At 48.5% G+C, this 18,607-nt stretch overlaps 1 protein-coding gene across 3 annotated transcripts in view; it reads left to right on the top strand.

Moving 5' to 3' along the window:
* Positions 1-9,593, top strand: part of LOC135260448 (integrin beta-1-like) — a 33,240-nt gene extending 23,647 nt beyond the window's left edge. For all 3 annotated transcript variants that reach the window (XM_064345665.1, XM_064345667.1, XM_064345668.1), the window contains exons 7-16: positions 609-764; positions 1,513-1,608; positions 1,721-1,810; positions 3,248-3,388; positions 4,177-4,379; positions 4,887-5,125; positions 5,449-5,671; positions 5,854-6,086; positions 6,409-6,575; positions 8,281-9,593. In XM_064345665.1, the coding sequence (XP_064201735.1) occupies positions 609-764; positions 1,513-1,608; positions 1,721-1,810; positions 3,248-3,388; positions 4,177-4,379; positions 4,887-5,125; positions 5,449-5,671; positions 5,854-6,086; positions 6,409-6,575; positions 8,281-8,346 (1,614 nt within the window). In that variant the 3' untranslated portion in view covers positions 8,347-9,593. The remainder of the gene's footprint in view (positions 1-608; positions 765-1,512; positions 1,609-1,720; positions 1,811-3,247; positions 3,389-4,176; positions 4,380-4,886; positions 5,126-5,448; positions 5,672-5,853; positions 6,087-6,408; positions 6,576-8,280) is intronic.
* Positions 9,594-18,607: the final 9,014 nt, after the last annotated feature.

Here is an 18,607-nt window from a genome sequence, read left to right as displayed (position 1 = left end):
CACACTTCCACCCCCTAGACTTTAGCTGACTGAACTCTGAAACCAAACATACTGGGTGGTGTGAAGATCAATGAGGCAGTTTGTATGCATGTGACCGGCCTGTAGGGCTAGGTTGCCCATTAAAACTCTGTGGTAAGGGGGCTACTATGCCATCTTAGTACATAAACATCTCATTTAAAGGGACGGTACCTCAAAAATATATTGTCACAGGTTATGAAAAAAGCTTTAGTGGTTTAATGGTTGGAGAGCTGCTCTTGGATATTGAGCGGTTGCAGGTTCAGTTCCCAGGTGGAGAGCTGCCGTTGTACCCTTGCAGTCTCGCTTTTGTGCTTAACCAGAATTCTGGCAGTAAAATCTCCTGCAGAATAATTTAGTTTTGGGCCACTTTTTTCTACTTCTCTGTACTGTAAGCCATGCTCTTGTAACGCAGTGTTGGCACTCTTGGTGTTTGTGAGAGATGGCTACCATTAGTCTTCTCGCTGGGTTTTTGCCCACCCAGTCATGGGCCAGCACCTGTTGTTAAATGGGATTGTCGTGCAAGCAGGGGTCTTCTCTGATTGGCTCTGGCTCCTGAACGGAAGCGTTTTCTCTTTGCTCCACCTCCACAGGAGCACATTGGCTGGAGGGACGTGACCCGCCTCCTGGTGTTCTCCACGGATGCCGGCTTCCACTTCGCTGGAGACGGCAAGCTGGGCGGCATCGTGCTGCCTAACGACGGGAAATGCCACCTGGAGAACGGCATGTACACCATGAGCCACTACTACGTATGTACCCAGCGCTTACACCACCCAGCATTTACACCACCCAGCACTTACTCCACCCAGCGTTTACACCATGAGCCACTACTACATATGTACCCAGCATTTACACCACCCAGCATTTACACCACCCAGCGCCTACACCACCCTGTGATTACACCACCCAGCGTTTACACCATCCAGCATTTACACCACCCAGCATTTACACCACCCAGCACTTACTCCACCCAGCGTTTACACCACCCAGCACTTACTCCACCCAGCGCTTACACCACCCAGCATTTACACCACCCAGCACTTACTCCACCCAGCGTTTTCACCATGAGCCACTACTACATATGTACCCAGCATTTACACCACCCAGCGCCTACACCACCCTGTGATTACACCACCCAGCGTTTACACCATCCAGCATTTACACCATGAGTCACTACTATGTATGTACCCAGTGTTTACTCCACCCAGCGCTAACACCACCCAGCGTTTACGCAACCCAGCGTTACATACATACTGAACACTTACGCAGGTATTATGTACATATTAAACATTTGCACAATGACTCACTACTATATACATACACAGCATTAACTCCAGTAGTTCCCATCCCTGTTCCTGGAGACCTCCTGTAGGTTTTCCTTTCAACCCTCAGTTGGCACACCATATTCCAGCTGAATTACTGAAAAAAGCTGTGAGGTGTTTAACCCTATTAACCCTAACCCTAACCCTAACCCTCTTCTCCCATTTTTTAAATCAGGACTACCCTTCAATCGCCCATCTGGTTCAGAAGCTGAGTGACAACAACATTCAGACAATCTTTGCGGTCACCAACGATTTCCAGGCAGTTTACAAGGTAGGAGCTAAAATTCCACTGAATGCGCTGAGGGAAGTTTGAAATATAAGTGCACAGCGAGGCCAGTTTTATGTGTTGCTAATGATTTGATCTTGTGTGTGCGGACCTCCAGGAACTGAAGAATCTGATCCCGAAGTCTGCAGTGGGAACTCTTTCCTCCAACTCCAGCAACGTGATTAACCTGATCATTGAAGCCTACAATGTGAGTATGAAGCTGTCAAAAAGCACAGAATTACCTGCCAGGATGGAAATATCCCAGAAGACTTCTACCTTAATCAATCTGTTGGTGTCCTCCGCAAAGCCGATGTCTTATTACTTTATCTGTCAGACAAGCAACACAGATTCAGTGAGCCAGGTCTCTACACACGTGTGTAGATACAAAACATTTATACTGTGGTGCAGTCTCCCAGTGAACTGCATCTGTCTGTACAGATAGTTAGCCAGGTAAGCCAGGGTACCTGCTGGAATCCTTATCTCACTCCTTATCCTTACCTTACCGGTTTGGGGACCGGCTCTGGAGCAGTGGTCTCTAACCGGAATGTTCTATGAGCCACACCACTACCCTTGAATCAGATATAATCCTGGAATATTCTTTAAACCTGCTTACCCTGGTAACTAAGGACTTTTGGCAGTCGTCTTGAAAGCTTCATGCCAGTGTTTTATAGGGGCTGATTATGTTTTGTTTTGAATATTGGGGAGATCATAATAGATGATCCTGGGCCATTTATACATTGCTCTACATGGTTAGCAACACTCACAGCCTACTGTACAGATGTTATAGGCTCTTGAATTTGTGGAAAAGTGAGGTTGAATGCCCTTGGCCTGTGACATTGTGATATGGGTATGGGTGTGATATGGGTATGGGTGACATTGTGATATGGGTATGTGTGACATTGTGATATGGGTAAGGGTGATGTTGTGATATGGGTAAGGGTGACATTGTGATATGGGTATGGGTGACATTGTGATATGGGTAAGGGTGACGTTGTGATATGGGTAAGGGTGACGTTGTGATATGGGTAAGGGTGACATTGTGATATGGATATGGGTGACATTGTGATGGGTGACATTGTGATATGGGTATGGGTAAGGTTGTGATATGGGTATGGGTGACATTGTGATATGGGTATGGGTGACATTGTGATATGGGTAAGGTTGTGATATGGGTAAGGGTGACATTGTGATATGAGTAAGGGTGGCATTGTGATATGGGTAAGGGTGGCATTGTCATATGGATAAGGGTGACATTGTGATATGGGTGAGGGTGGCAGTGTGATATGGGTAAGGGTGTGATATGGGTAAGGGTGGCATTGTGATATGGGTAAGGGTGGCATTGTGATATGGGTGAGGGTGGCATTGTGATATAGGTAAGGGTGGCATTGTGATATGGGTAAGGGTGGCATTGTGATATGGGTGAGGGTGGCATTGTGATATGTGTAAGGGTGGCATTGTGATATGAGTAAGGGTGGGAAATGCGAGTGTGGTAAACATGGTGTATATCCTGCCACGAAGTCACTCTAGATTTTCCAGCTAAAGAATAAAATAAGTACATAGCCCTTGAGAGTAGGCTGGTGTTTGTCTTTCTGTAACGGTTGGAGAGTAATGGCATGGTGACATCGCTGGCTGGTTTGCCTTTCAGGCTTTGTCTTCAGAGGTGATCCTGGAGAACAGCAAGCTTCCAGAGGGGGTCTCCATGACGTACCAGTCCCACTGCAAGAACGGCGCCATCGGGGAGGGGGAGAGCGGCAGGAAGTGCTCCAACATCTCCATTGGAGACGAGGTGAGCAGCGAGATTCTCCTGCTGGGGCGCATGCGTGTGTGCGTGCGAGTATTCTTGTGTGTGTGTGTGTGTGTGTGTGTGTGTGTGTATATATGTATATGTGTGTGCCTGCATTGCTTGTCTGCGTGCATGTACAGTGAGCTTCATAATGTTTGGGACAAATAATATTCTTGATTTGTACTCCACAATTTTAGATTTGTAATCAAACATTTCACATGTGGTTAATGTGCACATTTTATTTAAAGGTATTTTTATACATGTTGGTTTCACAATGTAGAAATTACTGCACTTTTTATAATTAGTCCCCACTAGCCACCAAAATGAACAGCAACTGAAGATGGCTGCAGTACAGGCCTGGCATAGCATCACGAGAGAAGATACTGATCTCCTGGTGATGTCTGTGGGTCACAGACTTCAAGCAGTCATTGCATGCAAAGGATATGCAACAAAGTACTTAACATGACTACTTTCATTTACATAACATTAATATGTCCCAGACATTATGGTGCTCTGAAATGGGGGGGCTATGTATAACAAATTCAGCCATTTCTACATGGTAAAACCAAAGTGTTTAAAAATGCCCTTAAATAAAAGCTGAGAGCGTGCACTTTTTAACCACATGTGAATTATATGAATACAAATCTAAAACGGTGGAGTACAGAGCCAAATCAAGAGGAAAAGTCATTGTCCCAAACATTATGGAGCCCCATGATGATGATGCACCTGCATGTGTTTGTCTCCAGTGTGCATGCCTGCACTTCAGTAAAATGCTGGTCCGTGTCTTGCAGGTGTCCTTCCACATCAGCGTCAAGGCAAACAAGTGTCCGCAGCACGGAAATGCTGAGGTCATCAAGATCAAACCACAGGGCTTCACCGAGGAGGTGGTGCTGGACCTGAGGTTCATCTGCGAGTGCGACTGTCACAGCAAGGGCCAGCCCAACAGCAAGTTCTGCAACAACGGCAATGGCACGTTCGAGTGTGGAGCCTGCAGGTGCGTCCTTTAAACTGTCCTCTGGAAAAGAGGTGATCCATCATTCAGTATCCAAATGTATGTGCTTCATGTTTTGATCAAATGTTGGATATGTCTCAAAGGTATCAGATTGGATTTGGATAGACATTTCCACGTTTTCTCCTGTGTTTTTTTAAATGTGTTGAATGCCCTTTCACATTGTAACCTCTAAGCCATTGTTGGTTTATTATTAATATTATGTCATTAGGCAAGGCCCACTCAGTCCCATTGTGACATCAGAGCCAGTACTGCTAAGGCAAGGCCCACTCAGTCCCATTGTGACATCAGAGCAAGTTTTCAGGGTATACTCAGTCCTGTTGTGACATCAGAGCAAATTTGCAGGGTATGCTCAGTCCCATTGTGACATCAGCACCAGTTTGCAGGGTATGCTCAGTTCCATTGTGACATCAGCACCAGTTTGCAGGGTATGCTCAGTCCCATTGTGACATCAGAGCCAGTCTTGGTAAGGCGGACCCCGTTTTGCCTCAGGTGTAACCCAGGGCGGATCGGCAGAGAGTGTGAGTGCAGCACTGAGGACGTCAACAGCGACGACCTGGATGCCAACTGTCGCCGCGACAACGGCACGGACATCTGCAGCAACAACGGCGACTGCATCTGTGGGGCGTGCGAGTGCAAGAAGAGGGAACACGCAGAGGAGCGCTACAGCGGGAAGTTCTGCGAGTGCGACAACTTCAACTGCGACCGCTCCGACAACAAGCTGTGCGGCGGTGAGTCCCGCCTCTGCGCGCGGGAAGGGGCTTGCCTTTATTTGCACAGTGTGAGGTCATTGAAGTCCAAGTTTGCCTTGTTTTTTGTGGGGTGAAGTTGCTGGATGATTGACTTGTTAACTTTGTATGATTTTAAAGTGACTGGTTCAGTTTGCATGATTTCGCTCACTGAGTGTTTTGGTTTAAGTTTTGAAGTTGTTGAATGTTTGACTTGTTTGTGTATGACTCGTTTGAGTGGTGAGGTTGAATGTTTGACTCATTGGTGTTGTGTGGTGTCTGTGTATGACTGGTTTGAGTTTGTGTCTCCCTGGCGCCCCCTGCAGGACACGGCATCTGTGAGTGCCGAGTGTGCGTGTGCAACGCCAACTACACGGGCAGCGCCTGCGACTGCTCCCTGGACACCTCCACCTGCCTGGCCTCCAACAAGCAGATCTGCAACGGGCGGGGCACCTGCGAGTGCGGCACCTGCAAGTGCACTGACCCCAAGTTCCAGGGGCCCACCTGCGAGATCTGCCCCACCTGCCCCAGCGTCTGCACCCAGCACAAGTGAGTCTGTGTCTCTGTGGGGCCTCTCCCTGTGCCCCAGACCTGCAGAGTCTGTTCCCTGTGTCCCAGACCTGCAGAGTCTGTTCCCCCATGCCCCAGACCTGCAGAGTCTGTTCCCCTGTGGCATCTGTCCCCGTGCCCCAGACCTACAGGCAGATCCCAACCCTGCTCCTCGCCCACAGGGAGTGTGTCCAGTGCCGGGCCTTTGGGACGGGGGAGAAGAAGGACACCTGTGAGCAGGAGTGTAGCGACTTCAAGCTGATCAAGGTTTCGGACCAGTCCAAACTCCCCCAGCCTGTGCAGAGCTTCCCCCTGGTGCACTGCAAGGAGCGAGACACCAACGACTGCTGGTTCTACTACACCTACGCCGTCAACAACAACACGGAGAAGGAGGTCCATGTGGCCGAAAAGCTTGGTAGGGTTGCGTGTTCTGGGTTAGGACATCATGAACATCATGACATGAGAAGTTGAGATGTTTACCAGGGTTGTGTATTCTGGGGAGGGAAAGTCATTGAGAACATAGCGGGTGGAATATCTCAATAGTGGTGCATTCTGGGAAAAGAAAGGCTGCTTTCATTATTAGTCGGGGAAATCCTGCTTTTTCAGAAGTGCTGGGATGGGGATCCTAGTTGGCAGCTCCTGACTCATGAGTGCAGTGTCTTGTCTTCAGAATGCGGTGTATGGGGCGTGGTTTATCTGCATTTAGCGTGATGTCTCGCTGTTTCCCCTGGCGACAGAGTGCCCGGCCGGCCCCGACATCATCCCCATTGTGGCGGGCGTGGTGGCGGGAATCGTGCTGATCGGCCTTGCGCTGCTGCTCATCTGGAAGCTGCTCACCATCATCCATGACCGCCGGGAGTTCGCCAAGTTCGAAAAGGAGAAGATGAATGCAAAGTGGGACACGGTAAGAGCCCCAGACCAGCGGTACAGGCGAGAAGCACAGTGAAATGTTTTGGGGAGGGAGGGGAGTTTCAGCCCTCTGAACACATCACAGTGATTTTTGCATCGATTTGTGTCCCTGGGGCTGCTTGTCTTACCTCAGGGATCTCAAATTCCAGCTGTTTCCTTTCATTCAGAAGTAAGGTGTGTGGGGCTCTAGCCAGTCAGGGACTTAAACTGGTCCCTGGATTTACAGCTGTTCTATTTCTGTGATTTCTAACCCCAATCCTAACCATGGCTTTCAGTTGCCAGTAGTGATTGTGACATCAGCATTAGAATGTTCAGTTAAGAACATTCTAATCACATTGTGACCTCACACCTGAAAGGTTATATATAGAAGTGAAAAGCAGGCTGCTGGTGTGTGATGATTGGTGGATTGGTGAGGTGTTCTAATAGGCCTGCATCAGCCAGTTCACTAGGTAGTGTGAGTGATCTCCCGCATTTCTGTGTGGTGGAGTCCAGCCCCTCTTTCTATCGCCTGTGAGCGGGGTGGCTTGCTGAGTTAGCGTTGCCATGGGTGAATCTTCAATGCAGGGCACCGAGTGGGTTACTATCGGTTATGAACAAAGTGAATAATCCTGACCGGCCAGACACATCATTCTTGATGGAGTGAATGAGGTGAAATTCTAATCATCTCCAGACCTTCTTGTCACTCCTAGCTCACTAGCGGTATGACTGAAAGTGACAGGGTGTCAGGCTCCTCACCATTGCTGGGAACCATTTAAAATTGGCATCGCGCCCTTATGATGGTAACTAACAACAGCACACAAAACAAAGTGAACCATGCTCATATATGGCTGCATTTTTAAATAAAGGCCCCTGACACCTCATTTTCTGGGAGTGGACTCAAAATCCAGTATGTCAGCAGTGAGCATGGCCCCCTACTGTTCAGGCCCCAGTATTGCATGACCATAATAGGAACTAGGTCCCTGGAGCGTGGAGAGGGTGGGGCTGGAGCAGGAGCTGTGTGTGTGTCTGTGTCTGTGTGTGTGTGTCTGTGTCAGGATTATTCCGTTTCCTGATTTCTCACAGACATGCCTGTATGGAAACTCTGACTGGCCAGGGCTGGGTTCTGCAGTTTCAGGATCCCCCCCATTGGTCACAGTGCTGGAACCAGATCACTGGAACATAGTTCACAGAAAAACCGTGTGTGTGTGTGTGTGTGTGTGTGTCTGTGTCTGTGTCTGTGTCTGTGTCTGTGTGTGTCTGTGTGTGTTTCTGTTGTCTGGTTATCTCCTGTGAGTCGGGTGTATCGCTGGTTGTCTGTGCTCTTGCCATGCTAGGTTCGGTGTGGTTTACCTTTCAGGGCTGTTATTTGCCTGTGTAGTCTCAGAGAGGAGTGATATCCGGGTTCTGCGGATTGAGGCATCTGCACCGTGCTCAGTGTAGCACATTAGCTAACTTTAACAAGGTTCGCAGGTGTGATTCGGAAAGGACCCTCTTTACCCAGCAGGCTGCTTCATAATTCCGCTTATAATGGATCAAGAAGATGCTAGTGTAATAATTGTGTGTCCTTGGAAAGAGCAGTCTGCTAAATCCTGTATGTAATGTAATGAATACTGTGGTGTGTGGGCCTGGAGGAGTGTTAAGGCCACGGCGTGTCTCCAGTGTTAATATGGACGATGGGTTTCAGACAAACAGCCCCTAACTTAGTTCTGCTTCCTTTGCAGGGCGAGAACCCCATTTACAAAAGCGCGGTGACGACTGTGGTGAACCCCAAATACGAGGGCAAATGATGCAGCAGCAGCGGCACAACACTGCATTACAGCACTGTATGCAAGGGTGGGGGGGTATGGGATTATGAATTATGGTGGTGTTGAGTCTGGTGGGTTAGTGGGGGTGCAATTTGAGGGAGGGGTGGGTTTTTTTACTTTCACTTTCATCAGTTTGTTTTTATAGTCACAATGAAATAGCAGTGCGACTGGCCACTTTTTAAGTTTTACTAACAGTAGTTTTGCTCCTCTATGCATTTTTTGATAAATGTGTACTGTATGTATAAACTTGGATTTTACTTTTACTTTTCGTTTTTTTTTTTTCATTTTTCTTTTTTAAAATTTTTTAAATAAATATTTCAGTTGAAAATTTTGCCACTGGACTGACAAGATTAGTGCGGTTGAACTCGTACTTTCTGCATGAGACCCATGTAGAGAGTGAGAGTCATTCTTCTTTTTTCTTTTCATTTTTGAGCTGTTTTATCAGAGCTCGGCAAGACCTGGGAGTAGATGTTAAAATGGTTTTACGTAGTGATAGCTGGTGCTTTGTATTGGCGTTGTTGTGTGTACAGCAAGTTGTTAATGAATTGTGTTCTGTGACAAGGCAGGAAGTGAAGACATGGTCTCTTGGGTTAGGGTTAGAGTTTCTTTTGTCCTTTGTTGTGTGAGTAAAACAATCAATGAAAGTCGGGACAGATATGGAGGTGACTCCTATCTTTGTGAGAGAAAGTCATTAGAAATAGAATAGAAATAGAATAGAAATGCCTGATTTCTGTTATTTTTCTAATGTTTAATTGTAAGGCCGTAATGGAGGCTAGCACTGAAGGTCCAAGGAGCTGAATTTCTAAGAACTCAGGTTTCTCACTATTGTTAAACATTGCCAAAAATAACCACTTTGTGAGACAAAATAGGCTCGTTTTAATTTTAGTGTGTCATATTAGCCATGGTAAGTGAACTTCAAAGGATCTCAGAATATTTCCTGAGTCCCTTGTTAGAGATTTGTTTTGTTTTGTTTTGTTTTTTTGTCCTCTAATGTTTCTGTCACCTTGCTGTTTTCCAGTCAGGGTTTCTTCCGTGTGAAAGCTGAACTCATTCATGCCACCTTTTCCTGTTTTCAGACACCCGCTAAGGGAAGGCATTAGTCTTCAGGCCCTCTTGCTGCACGTGTCACTGTCTTTTTTTAAAGTGCCTTTTTATTTCAGCCTTCTGTTCACTTTTTTGCTAAACTGTTTCTGAAATTTATTTATTAAATAAATTCCAAAAATGACAAAGTACGTTGTTTTTGTGAATGTGTTTGTAGTGTTATTTTTGAATATTTTTTGTGTGAGTTTGGATGTGAAAGAAATATAGAATTTTTAAACCCGTCAAACATTCTGGTAATTAAAACATCAACTCAAAAGTCAGAGAGAGAGAGATTTTTTCTTTTCACACAGCTGTTGATAAATGTTAATTATGAAAAATGTATCTTACAGATTCAAAATGAATGAAAATGCATCCCCAATCAATGTTTCTATAGACTGGAATCACACCTCTGGCACAGAGTGGGAACTGGTGGAAACCATAAAAAAATGTGACCAAGCCTATGCATATGAATTTCATACATGCAAACATATTTCCAATGAAATTATTCTGCCTATCTGTAGGAGAGGTCACTGCTTGTCAATCAGAATGTGATTTTCCAGTCGTCGCCTGTCTCTCGTCTCTCTTTACCCAAGATTAAGTCCCCCCCCTCTAGAGTGAGTTCCTGCTCATTAATAACCTTATCAGCTCACCTCAGTTTGGCTTGTGTCTTAATCTGAGAGACAAAGGCCCATCTCTAGCTGCCCCCATCATTTTCCACCTAGTTAATTTGAATAAACCAGAAAGTCCCTCTAACTTACAGCATCCTGTTTTTCTTACATGCAACGAATGAGACGCTTGCTCTTGGCATGTGTCTCTGTGAATTTAGTCGTGCTGTTTGTGACCGGCAGTGTGCTGCACTGTTTCCTTGAAGTAAAGTGTGTGAGAGAGAGAGAGAGAGAGAGATGTATGTGGGTTTTCTCTCAAATTCTGTTCATTTTTTAAAAATTTTATCAGCTAGACAGCGCACCTAAAATTCCCCTTCAGCATGAGACTGGAATCTGTTACCTTTAGAACACACTCCTGCTTTCTCTTCTCCTAAACTTTAAAACTTCACCGTCTCTGTTTAGCCGGTATGCACTGGCCTGTAATTGTGTTTGTGTTCACGTTTCAAAAGCACAGGACCTGTGAATACACTTCAGCTGTTATGATTTGTACAGCATCACTGTGACCTTGCATCTTTACCATGGTTTCTACAATCTTGATTTTATTTTATTTTATTTTTGCAGTACCCAAATTGACTGTTAGACCAATCTCACCTCTGTTTTTTTGCCTTCACACTTAAGTATAAATATTTTGTCTATTAATGTCATAGTCTGTGGAAGACTGTAGTTCCCTAAAGAGGGACATTTGTCTCACATCAGTTATTGGACTCTGCAATACCAAATATCAGAAAGCATGTGGGTGGCGCAATACCCCATAAATCCACTAGGTGGTCACGTGACTCAGTGCAGTGTTCTTATAGCAGGGCTGTGTGACTCACTGCACGTTCTGAATGTCCTGTATCTTTGTCTGCTTATGGAAGCACAATATGGAGATCAGAGCTGTCTGTGCATGCGGTTTCATTGCAGGTTACCCTTGTGACAACAACAACTGTGAGTATGCGAACAACTGTGAAAAAAGGAGTGTGCCGCTAATGCGAATTCCGGTCTCCTTAATTTGGTTTTATGGCATACAGACACCCACACACACACAGTATGGGACAGAATATCATCCATTCCAGTAAACCCAAAAGCAAGTAAATGGGTGAAATTGTCATCATGTATATATGGTCACTAGTTCTAATGGTTTGATCCAAATTATCCAGGCTGAATGCTGCATTTTATACTCCTCCCTCCATGGAGCTCAAGTAGTATTAGTATGATGATGGAAATTAACTGCATTTCACTGAGAGGACTCTCATATGAGGTGATGGCACAGCAGTGAGTGCCCGATGAAGCAGCCATTTTGTGCAATGCAGTGGTGCTTGGTCTGAATGTCATTAGTGTGCAGAGCTAGCAGGGAGAGACATGCATAATATACAGTGAGCTCCATAACATCTGGGGAAAAATACATTTTTCCTTGATTTTGGTCTGTACTCCACAATTTTAAATTTGTAATCAAATTATTCACATTTGCTTAAAGTGCATTTTCTCAGCTTTTATTTAAGGCGATTTATACACTTTGGATTGACCATGTAGAAATTACGCCACTTTTTATACATAAAAAGTGCTGAAATTTGTACATGGTGAAACTAAAATGTATAAAAATACCCTTAAATAAAATGTGCACTTTAACCACATGTCAATTGTTTAATTACAAATCTTCAATTTTGGAGTACAGAGCCAAATGAAGAAAAAAAAGTCTTTGTCCCAAACATTATGAAGATCACTGTATCTTTAACATTGTGTAACCCCAGCCCTGGAGAGCCAGCTGGTCTGCTGGTTTTCATTGTTACTCAAAAATTACCTTCTTATGTAACCTTATGGTTCATATAAACAGCTGATATACGTGTGCCAATCACAACAGCCTCCACTGCTGTATTCAGTGTGCTGCACAGTAATGAGAGATTCTCTGTGCCATCTCCGAGGCCAAGAGGACACACTGCACACGGCGGTGTGAGTGACAGGCCCCAGTGGTGTGAGTGACAGGGCCCAGTGGTGTGAGCCAGTGTGAGTGACAGGCCCCAGTGGTGTGAGTGACAGGGCCCAGTGGTGTGAGGGTGTGAGTGACAGGCCCCAGTGGTGTGAGTGACAGGGCCCATGGTGTGAGGCGGTGTGAGTGACAGGCCCCAGTGGTGTGAGTGTGAGACAGGCCCAGTGGTGTGAGTGGTGAGTGACAGGCCCCAGTGGTGTGAGGCGGTGTGAGTGACAGGCCCCAGTGGGTGAGTGTGTAGTGACAGGCCCCAGTGGTGTGAGTGACAGGCCCCAGTGGTGTGAGTGACAGGGCCCATGGTGTGAGGCGGTGTGAGTGACAGGCCCCAGTGGTGTGAGGCGTGTGTGACAGGCCCCAGTGGTGTGAGGGGTTTGAGTGACAGGCCCCAGTGGTGTGAGCGGTGTGAGTGACAGGCCCCAGTGGTGTGCCAGGCGGTGTGAGTGACAGGCCCCAGTGGTGTGAGTGACAGGCCCCAGTGGTGTGAGCGGTGATGACAGGCCCAGTGGTGTGAGGCGGTGTGAGTGACAGGCCCCAGTTGTGTGAGGCGGTTGATTGACAGGCCCCAGTGGTGGGCGTTGAGTGACAGGCCCAGTGGTGTGAGGCGGTGTGAGTGACAGGCCCCAGTTGTGTGAGGCGGTGTGAGTGACAGGCCCCAGTGGTGTGAGTGACAGGGCCCAGTGGTGTGAGGTGGTGTGAGTGACAGGCCCCAGTGGTGTGAGGTGGTTTGAGTGACAGGCCCCAGTGGTGTGAGGTGGTGTGAGTGACAGGCCCCAGTGGTGTGAGGTGGTGTGAGTGACAGGCCCCAGTGGTGTGAGGCGGTGTGAGTGACAGGCCCCAGTGGTGTGAGGTGGTGTGAGTGACAGGCCCCAGTGGTGTGAGTGACAGGGCCCAGTGGTGTGAGGCGGTGTGAGTGACAGGCCCCAGTTGTGTGAGGCGGTGTGAGTGACAGGCCCCAGTGGTGTGAGTGACAGGTCCCAGTGGTGTGAGTGACAGGCCCCAGTGGTGTGAGGTGGTTTGAGTGACAGGCCCCAGTGGTGTGAGGTGGTGTGAGTGACAGGCCCCAGCGGTGTGAGGCGGTTTGATTGACAGGCCCTGGTGGTGTGAGGCGGTTTGATTGACAGGCCCCAGTGGTGTGAGGTGGTGTGAGTGACAGGGCCCAGTGGTGTGAGGCGGTTTGATTGACAGGCCCCAGTGGTGTGAGTGACAGGGCCCAGTGGTGTGAGGCGGTTTGATTGACAGGCCCCAGTGGTGTGAGGCGGTTTGATTGACAGGCCCCAGTGGTGTGAGGCGGTTTGATTGACAGGCCCCAGTGGTGTGAGGTGGTGTGAGTGACAGGGCCCAGTGGTGAGAGGCGGTTTGATTGACAGGCCCCAGTGGTGTGAGTGACAGGGCCCAGTGGTGTGAGTGACAGGGCCCAGTGGTGTGAGGCGGTTTGAGTGACAGGCCCCAGTGGTGTGAGGTGGTGTGAGTGACAGGGCCCAGTGGTGTGAGGCGGTTTGATTGACAGGCCCTGGCTGAAAGGGGAAATGGAGGTTGGTGCTCTCCCACGCAGCCCTGCTCTGTGACGATGCACATTCTCATTCTGCGACATCACTGCCAAGCTGCAGCTCTGGCACCACACACTGTCAGGCAGGGAGCGAGGGAGGGAGGGGGGAGAGAGAGTGAGAGAGAGGGGAGAGAGGGTGAGGGAGAGAGAGGGGGGAGAGGAGAGAGTGAAAGAGAGTGAGAGAGAGGGTGAGGGAGAGAGAGGGGGGAGAGGAGAGAAGAGGAGAGATGAGAACATAACATAACATAATGACGAGAACAGGTCATTCAGCCCAACAATGCTCGCCATTTTCTTACCTAAATTGTACCTAGTGCTCTGATTACCTGTAGGATAGTGTCTGTATCACAGAACAATGCAGTTAAACTCAGGGCCCTGGCAACAGAGTGAGGGGGGGAGGGAGAGAGGGAAGGAAGAGGGGGGGAGGGAGTAAGGGAAGGAGGGGGGGAGGGAGTAAGGGAAGGAGGGGGGAGGGGGGAGGGAGAAAGGGAGGGAAAAAGGGAGAAAACCCTGAGAGTGGTGATGCAGAAGAGGGAGGAAGGAAACATATCGCACACACATGCACACGCACACTTACACACACGTGCACACACGCACACACGCACACACGTACGCGCACACACGCATACAGACACACACGCACAAAATACACGCACACACACACATGCTCACACGCACAGACACACGCACACACACACGCACACACACACACAGAGGAACACCCAAAATGAAAGAACAGAGGGCAGCTCCATGTGCAGACCAGGGGAGGGTGCTAAGGAGTGACTTGTGAGGGTCTGTCTGCACCTGATCCTGAGCTTCCAGCGTGCAACACTCTTTTCATCCCCCAGGGAAACGTGAGCAGCACAGTCTGTCCTCCGTACCACTGTCACTCTTTAACAGGCAGCATATCATCACACTGCCATTATCACAGCACACATACATGCAAGCATACACGCTCATGCACACACCCTGCTATATGGGAATATGCATAACGTATAATGCACTCATGTATACATACATGCACAGGTGAATGACTTGTCTGAAATTGCCCATTCTTACTGAGGGCGACTTACAGTGCCAGACACATAAATGTACTCACCTGGTCATATGAAGAATAGTGCATGACCTGGCTAAGGTCCCCAGACAAGCGAGTCCTGAGAGTAGCGCTGGACTCCTGTGGGACATGCTTATCCAGGGCAGGAGGGGGGTTAGGGTGGGACGCTGTGACAGGAGAACACTGGAGGCTGGGTGTGAGCTCAGCGCTCCTCTCTGTGCAGGTTGGGTGTAAGCTCAGCGCTCAGCGCTCTCTGTGCAGGCTGGGTGTGAGCTCAGCGCTCAGCGCTCTCTGTGCAGGCTGGGTGTGAGCTCAGCGCTCAGCGCTCTCTGTGCAGGCTGGGTGTGCGCTCAGCGCTCAGCGCTCTCTGTGCAGGCTGGGTGTGCGCTCAGCGCTCAGCGCTCTCTGTGCAGGCTGGGTGTGAGCTCAGCGCTCTCTGTGCAGGCTGGGTGTGCGCTCAGCGCTCTCTGTGCAGGCTGGGTGTGAGCTCAGCGCTCAGTGCTCTCTGTGCAGGCTGGGTGTGAGCTCAGCGCTCTCTGTGCAGGCTGGGTGTGCGCTCAGCGCTCTCTGTGCAGGCTGGGTGTGCGCTCAGCGCTCTCTGTGCAGGCTGGGTGTGCGCTCAGCGCTCTCTGTGCAGGCTGGGTGTGAGCTCAGCGCTCTCTGTGCAGGCTGGGTGTGCGCTCAGCGCTCAGCGCTCTCTGTGCAGGCTGGGTGTGCGCTCAGCGCTCTCTGTGCAGGCTGGGTGTGAGCTCAGCGCTCTCTGTGCAGGCTGGGTGTGCGCTCAGCGCTCAGCGCTCTCTGTGCAGGCTGGGTGTGCGCTCAGCGCTCAGCGCTCTCTGTGCAGGCTGGGTGTGCGCTCAGCGCTCTCTGTGCAGGCTGGGTGTGCGCTCAGCGCTCTCTGTGCAGGCTGGGTGTGAGCTCAGCGCTCCTCTGTGCAGGCTGGGTGGTGCGCTCAGCGCTCTTGTGCAGCGGGTGCGCTCAGCGCTCTCTGTGCAGGCTGGGTGTGCTGCGCTCAGCGCTCTCTGTGCAGGCTGGGTGTGCGCTCAGCGCTCTCTGTGCAGGCTGGGTGTGCGCTCAGCGCTCAGCGCTCTCTGTGCAGGCTGGGTGTGCGCTCAGCGCTCTCTGTGCAGGCTGGGTGTGCGCTCAGCGCTCAGCGCTCTCTGTGCAGGCTGGGTGTGCGCTCAGCGCTCTCTGTGCAGGCTGGGTGTGCGCTCAGCGCTCAGCGCTCTCTGTGCAGGCTGGGTGTGCGCTCAGCGCTCAGCGCTCTCTGTGCAGGCTGGCTGTGCGCTCAGCGCTCAGCGCTCTCTGTGCAGGCTGGGTGTGCGCTCAGCGCTCAGCGCTCTCTGTGCAGACTGGGTGTGAGCTCAGCGCTCTCTGTGCAGGCTGGGTGTGCGCTCAGCGCTCTCTGTGCAGGCTGGGTGTGCGCTCAGCACTCAGCGCTCTCTGTGCAGGCGTTTGTACGTGCGCATGTGTGTTTGTGTGCGTGTGTGTGTGTGTGTGTATGCATGTGTGCGTGTGTTTGTGTGTGTGTCTGTGTGTTTGTGTGCGTGTGTGTGTGTGTGTGTGTATGCATGTGTTTGTGTGTGTGTGTGTGTGTGTCTGTGTGTTTTATATTACATTACAAATGCTTTTATCCAAAGCGACAAACAATAAGTGCATAATGAAGGTTGCTGGAACAAGTACAAAACACAGGTCTGATAAGGTACAATACGCATATGTAACAGTTATTCATAGCCATGAACATTGTGTGATAGTTATTTAGTCCAGATAAAGTCTGAAGAGATGAGTCTTCACATGCACACACACACATGCACATGCATGCTGGCCCTTGCCTACACTGCAGCCAACAGGACGGCCCCTGTCTACTTACAGGACATGATTCGATTCTATACACCTGCTCGACCACTCCACTCTGCGGCAGCAGGGCGCATTGCACCCCCTCCCACCCGAGTAAAGGGATCACAGAGCTTCTCCACCCTAGCTCCCCAGTGCTGTAACAAACTCCCTGTCCCTCTTTGAACTTTTTCTTCACTACCCATCTTCCGCAGTGGTCTGAAAACACATCTCTTCAGACTATACCTGGACTAAATGCCACCACTCTGTGAATCATTTCACTTTAAATCCCCCTTTCAGGCCACTCATGTTACATGTGCCTCATTCCAGCACTTTTTGTAATTTGTATTTTCGTCCTAATATTGTAGCTTGTTCTTCCCCCTAGTTTGACTTGGTATAAGTTAGGTCAGAATAATGTTCGCTGCCTGAACTGAACAGTGTTCTTGGCTATAAATAGCTGCTCAAAATGAGTACTGTACCTTATCAAACCTGGGTTTTGTAGTTGTTCCAATGACCATGATATGCATTTTGTTCGTCTGCTAAATAAATGTAATGTAATGCATGCATTGACACACACACACACACACGCACAAACACACACACACACACAAGCACATGCACGCACACACACACACACTCACACACACTCAAACACACGCGCGCGCGCACGCACGCGCACACACACACACACACACACACACAAGCACATGCACGCACACACACACACACACTCAAGCACATGCACGCATGCCCACACACACGCACACGCACACGCACGCACACGCACACACACGCATACACACACGCACACATGTATACGCACACACACATGCAGTGTAGTACCATTCTGAAGCACTGGGCCAGAGAACACATGCAGCATATTCTGCTAACAGCTCTGTGACCGTCTGCCAGTTACACCTCACAGCATGGCCAGATCTAGAAGTGGGCAGGGGTGGGCAATGCCCACCCAAATTTCTGCTGTGCCCACCCAATTGGTCAGCTTTATTCTGCGCCAATTTTGGCCCTGGCTCTGCACTCTCTTGACTGTTTTTTTAAGTGCCTTATCCCCGTTATATTGCTTTTGTAGCAGTAAGATTACATTCATTCTAGGGTGAGTTTTTCCAGATACCCTCATGCTGAAATCGACTGCAAATCCACATTTTAAAGCTGATATTTTAAAAAAAAAGTATTTCCTAAACTAATGTTTAGTCAGACATCTCATTCGTTTAATTCGAGCTGGTACCGAAAACACTAGGAAAACAGCTCAACAATGTAGTATAGCCCACTGTGTGAAAAGGTGCCCACCCCAAATTTCTAATTGCCCCCCCAATCTGAGCAGTCTAGATCTGGGCCTGCCTCACAGTGTCCCAGTTTCCTGTGATTTATAATCGCTAATAGCAGCTTCATTTCCTTCTGCGGTGCATCTTCAGGTAGTTTAAAACTGCTTTACTTTTGACTATAAAATGGTGCTATGGACACAATTTGGTTGAGACTACTTTCTACAGCATGAAGAAATTAAACAACATTGTTATTGCGTCGGTCAGATAGCACTAGGATAAGTTCAACAGAAACGCAAAAGCAAGCCCCACAGTTGTTGTAAAACCATAGTCATTTGCAGCAATTTGAAACAGGTAGGTGTACCAGCAGGGGAATCTCAGGGTTTTGGGTCCCATGAAAAGACCTCACATTGGGCCCCGCCACCCCCAGAAAATTCTGTCATATATTTTTAGAGGCGCCCTTGGAATGGTCCTAACGTCCTCCCCTTACAATGCTCATGTCTACCAGGATTATATATATATATATATATATATATATATATATGTGTGTGTGTGTGTGTGTCTATTTCACTTTTATTTAAATAAAAATAATAATGTAAATAAAAACATCAATTTTTTATTTTATTTTATCTGTGAGTAAAAGAGAACTCTGTTTAATTGCCACAAGAGCCTGCCATATTTTTTTAATCTAAAGCTTTATTGTTAAATAATTAAACAAAACAACAACACAGTAACTAGTTACTGATAAAATAACGCGACTACTTAATCCATAATCACTGCCACTTGCCTTTACGTCTATGGAGCAAGACTTGCAAAAAGATCAAA

This window comes from Anguilla rostrata, chromosome 8 (assembly GCF_018555375.3).
Source record: "Anguilla rostrata isolate EN2019 chromosome 8, ASM1855537v3, whole genome shotgun sequence".
NCBI lineage: Eukaryota > Metazoa > Chordata > Actinopteri > Anguilliformes > Anguillidae > Anguilla > Anguilla rostrata.
The sequence above is the reverse complement of the archived record's forward strand: the minus strand, read 5'-3'. Positions and strand labels throughout refer to the sequence as shown.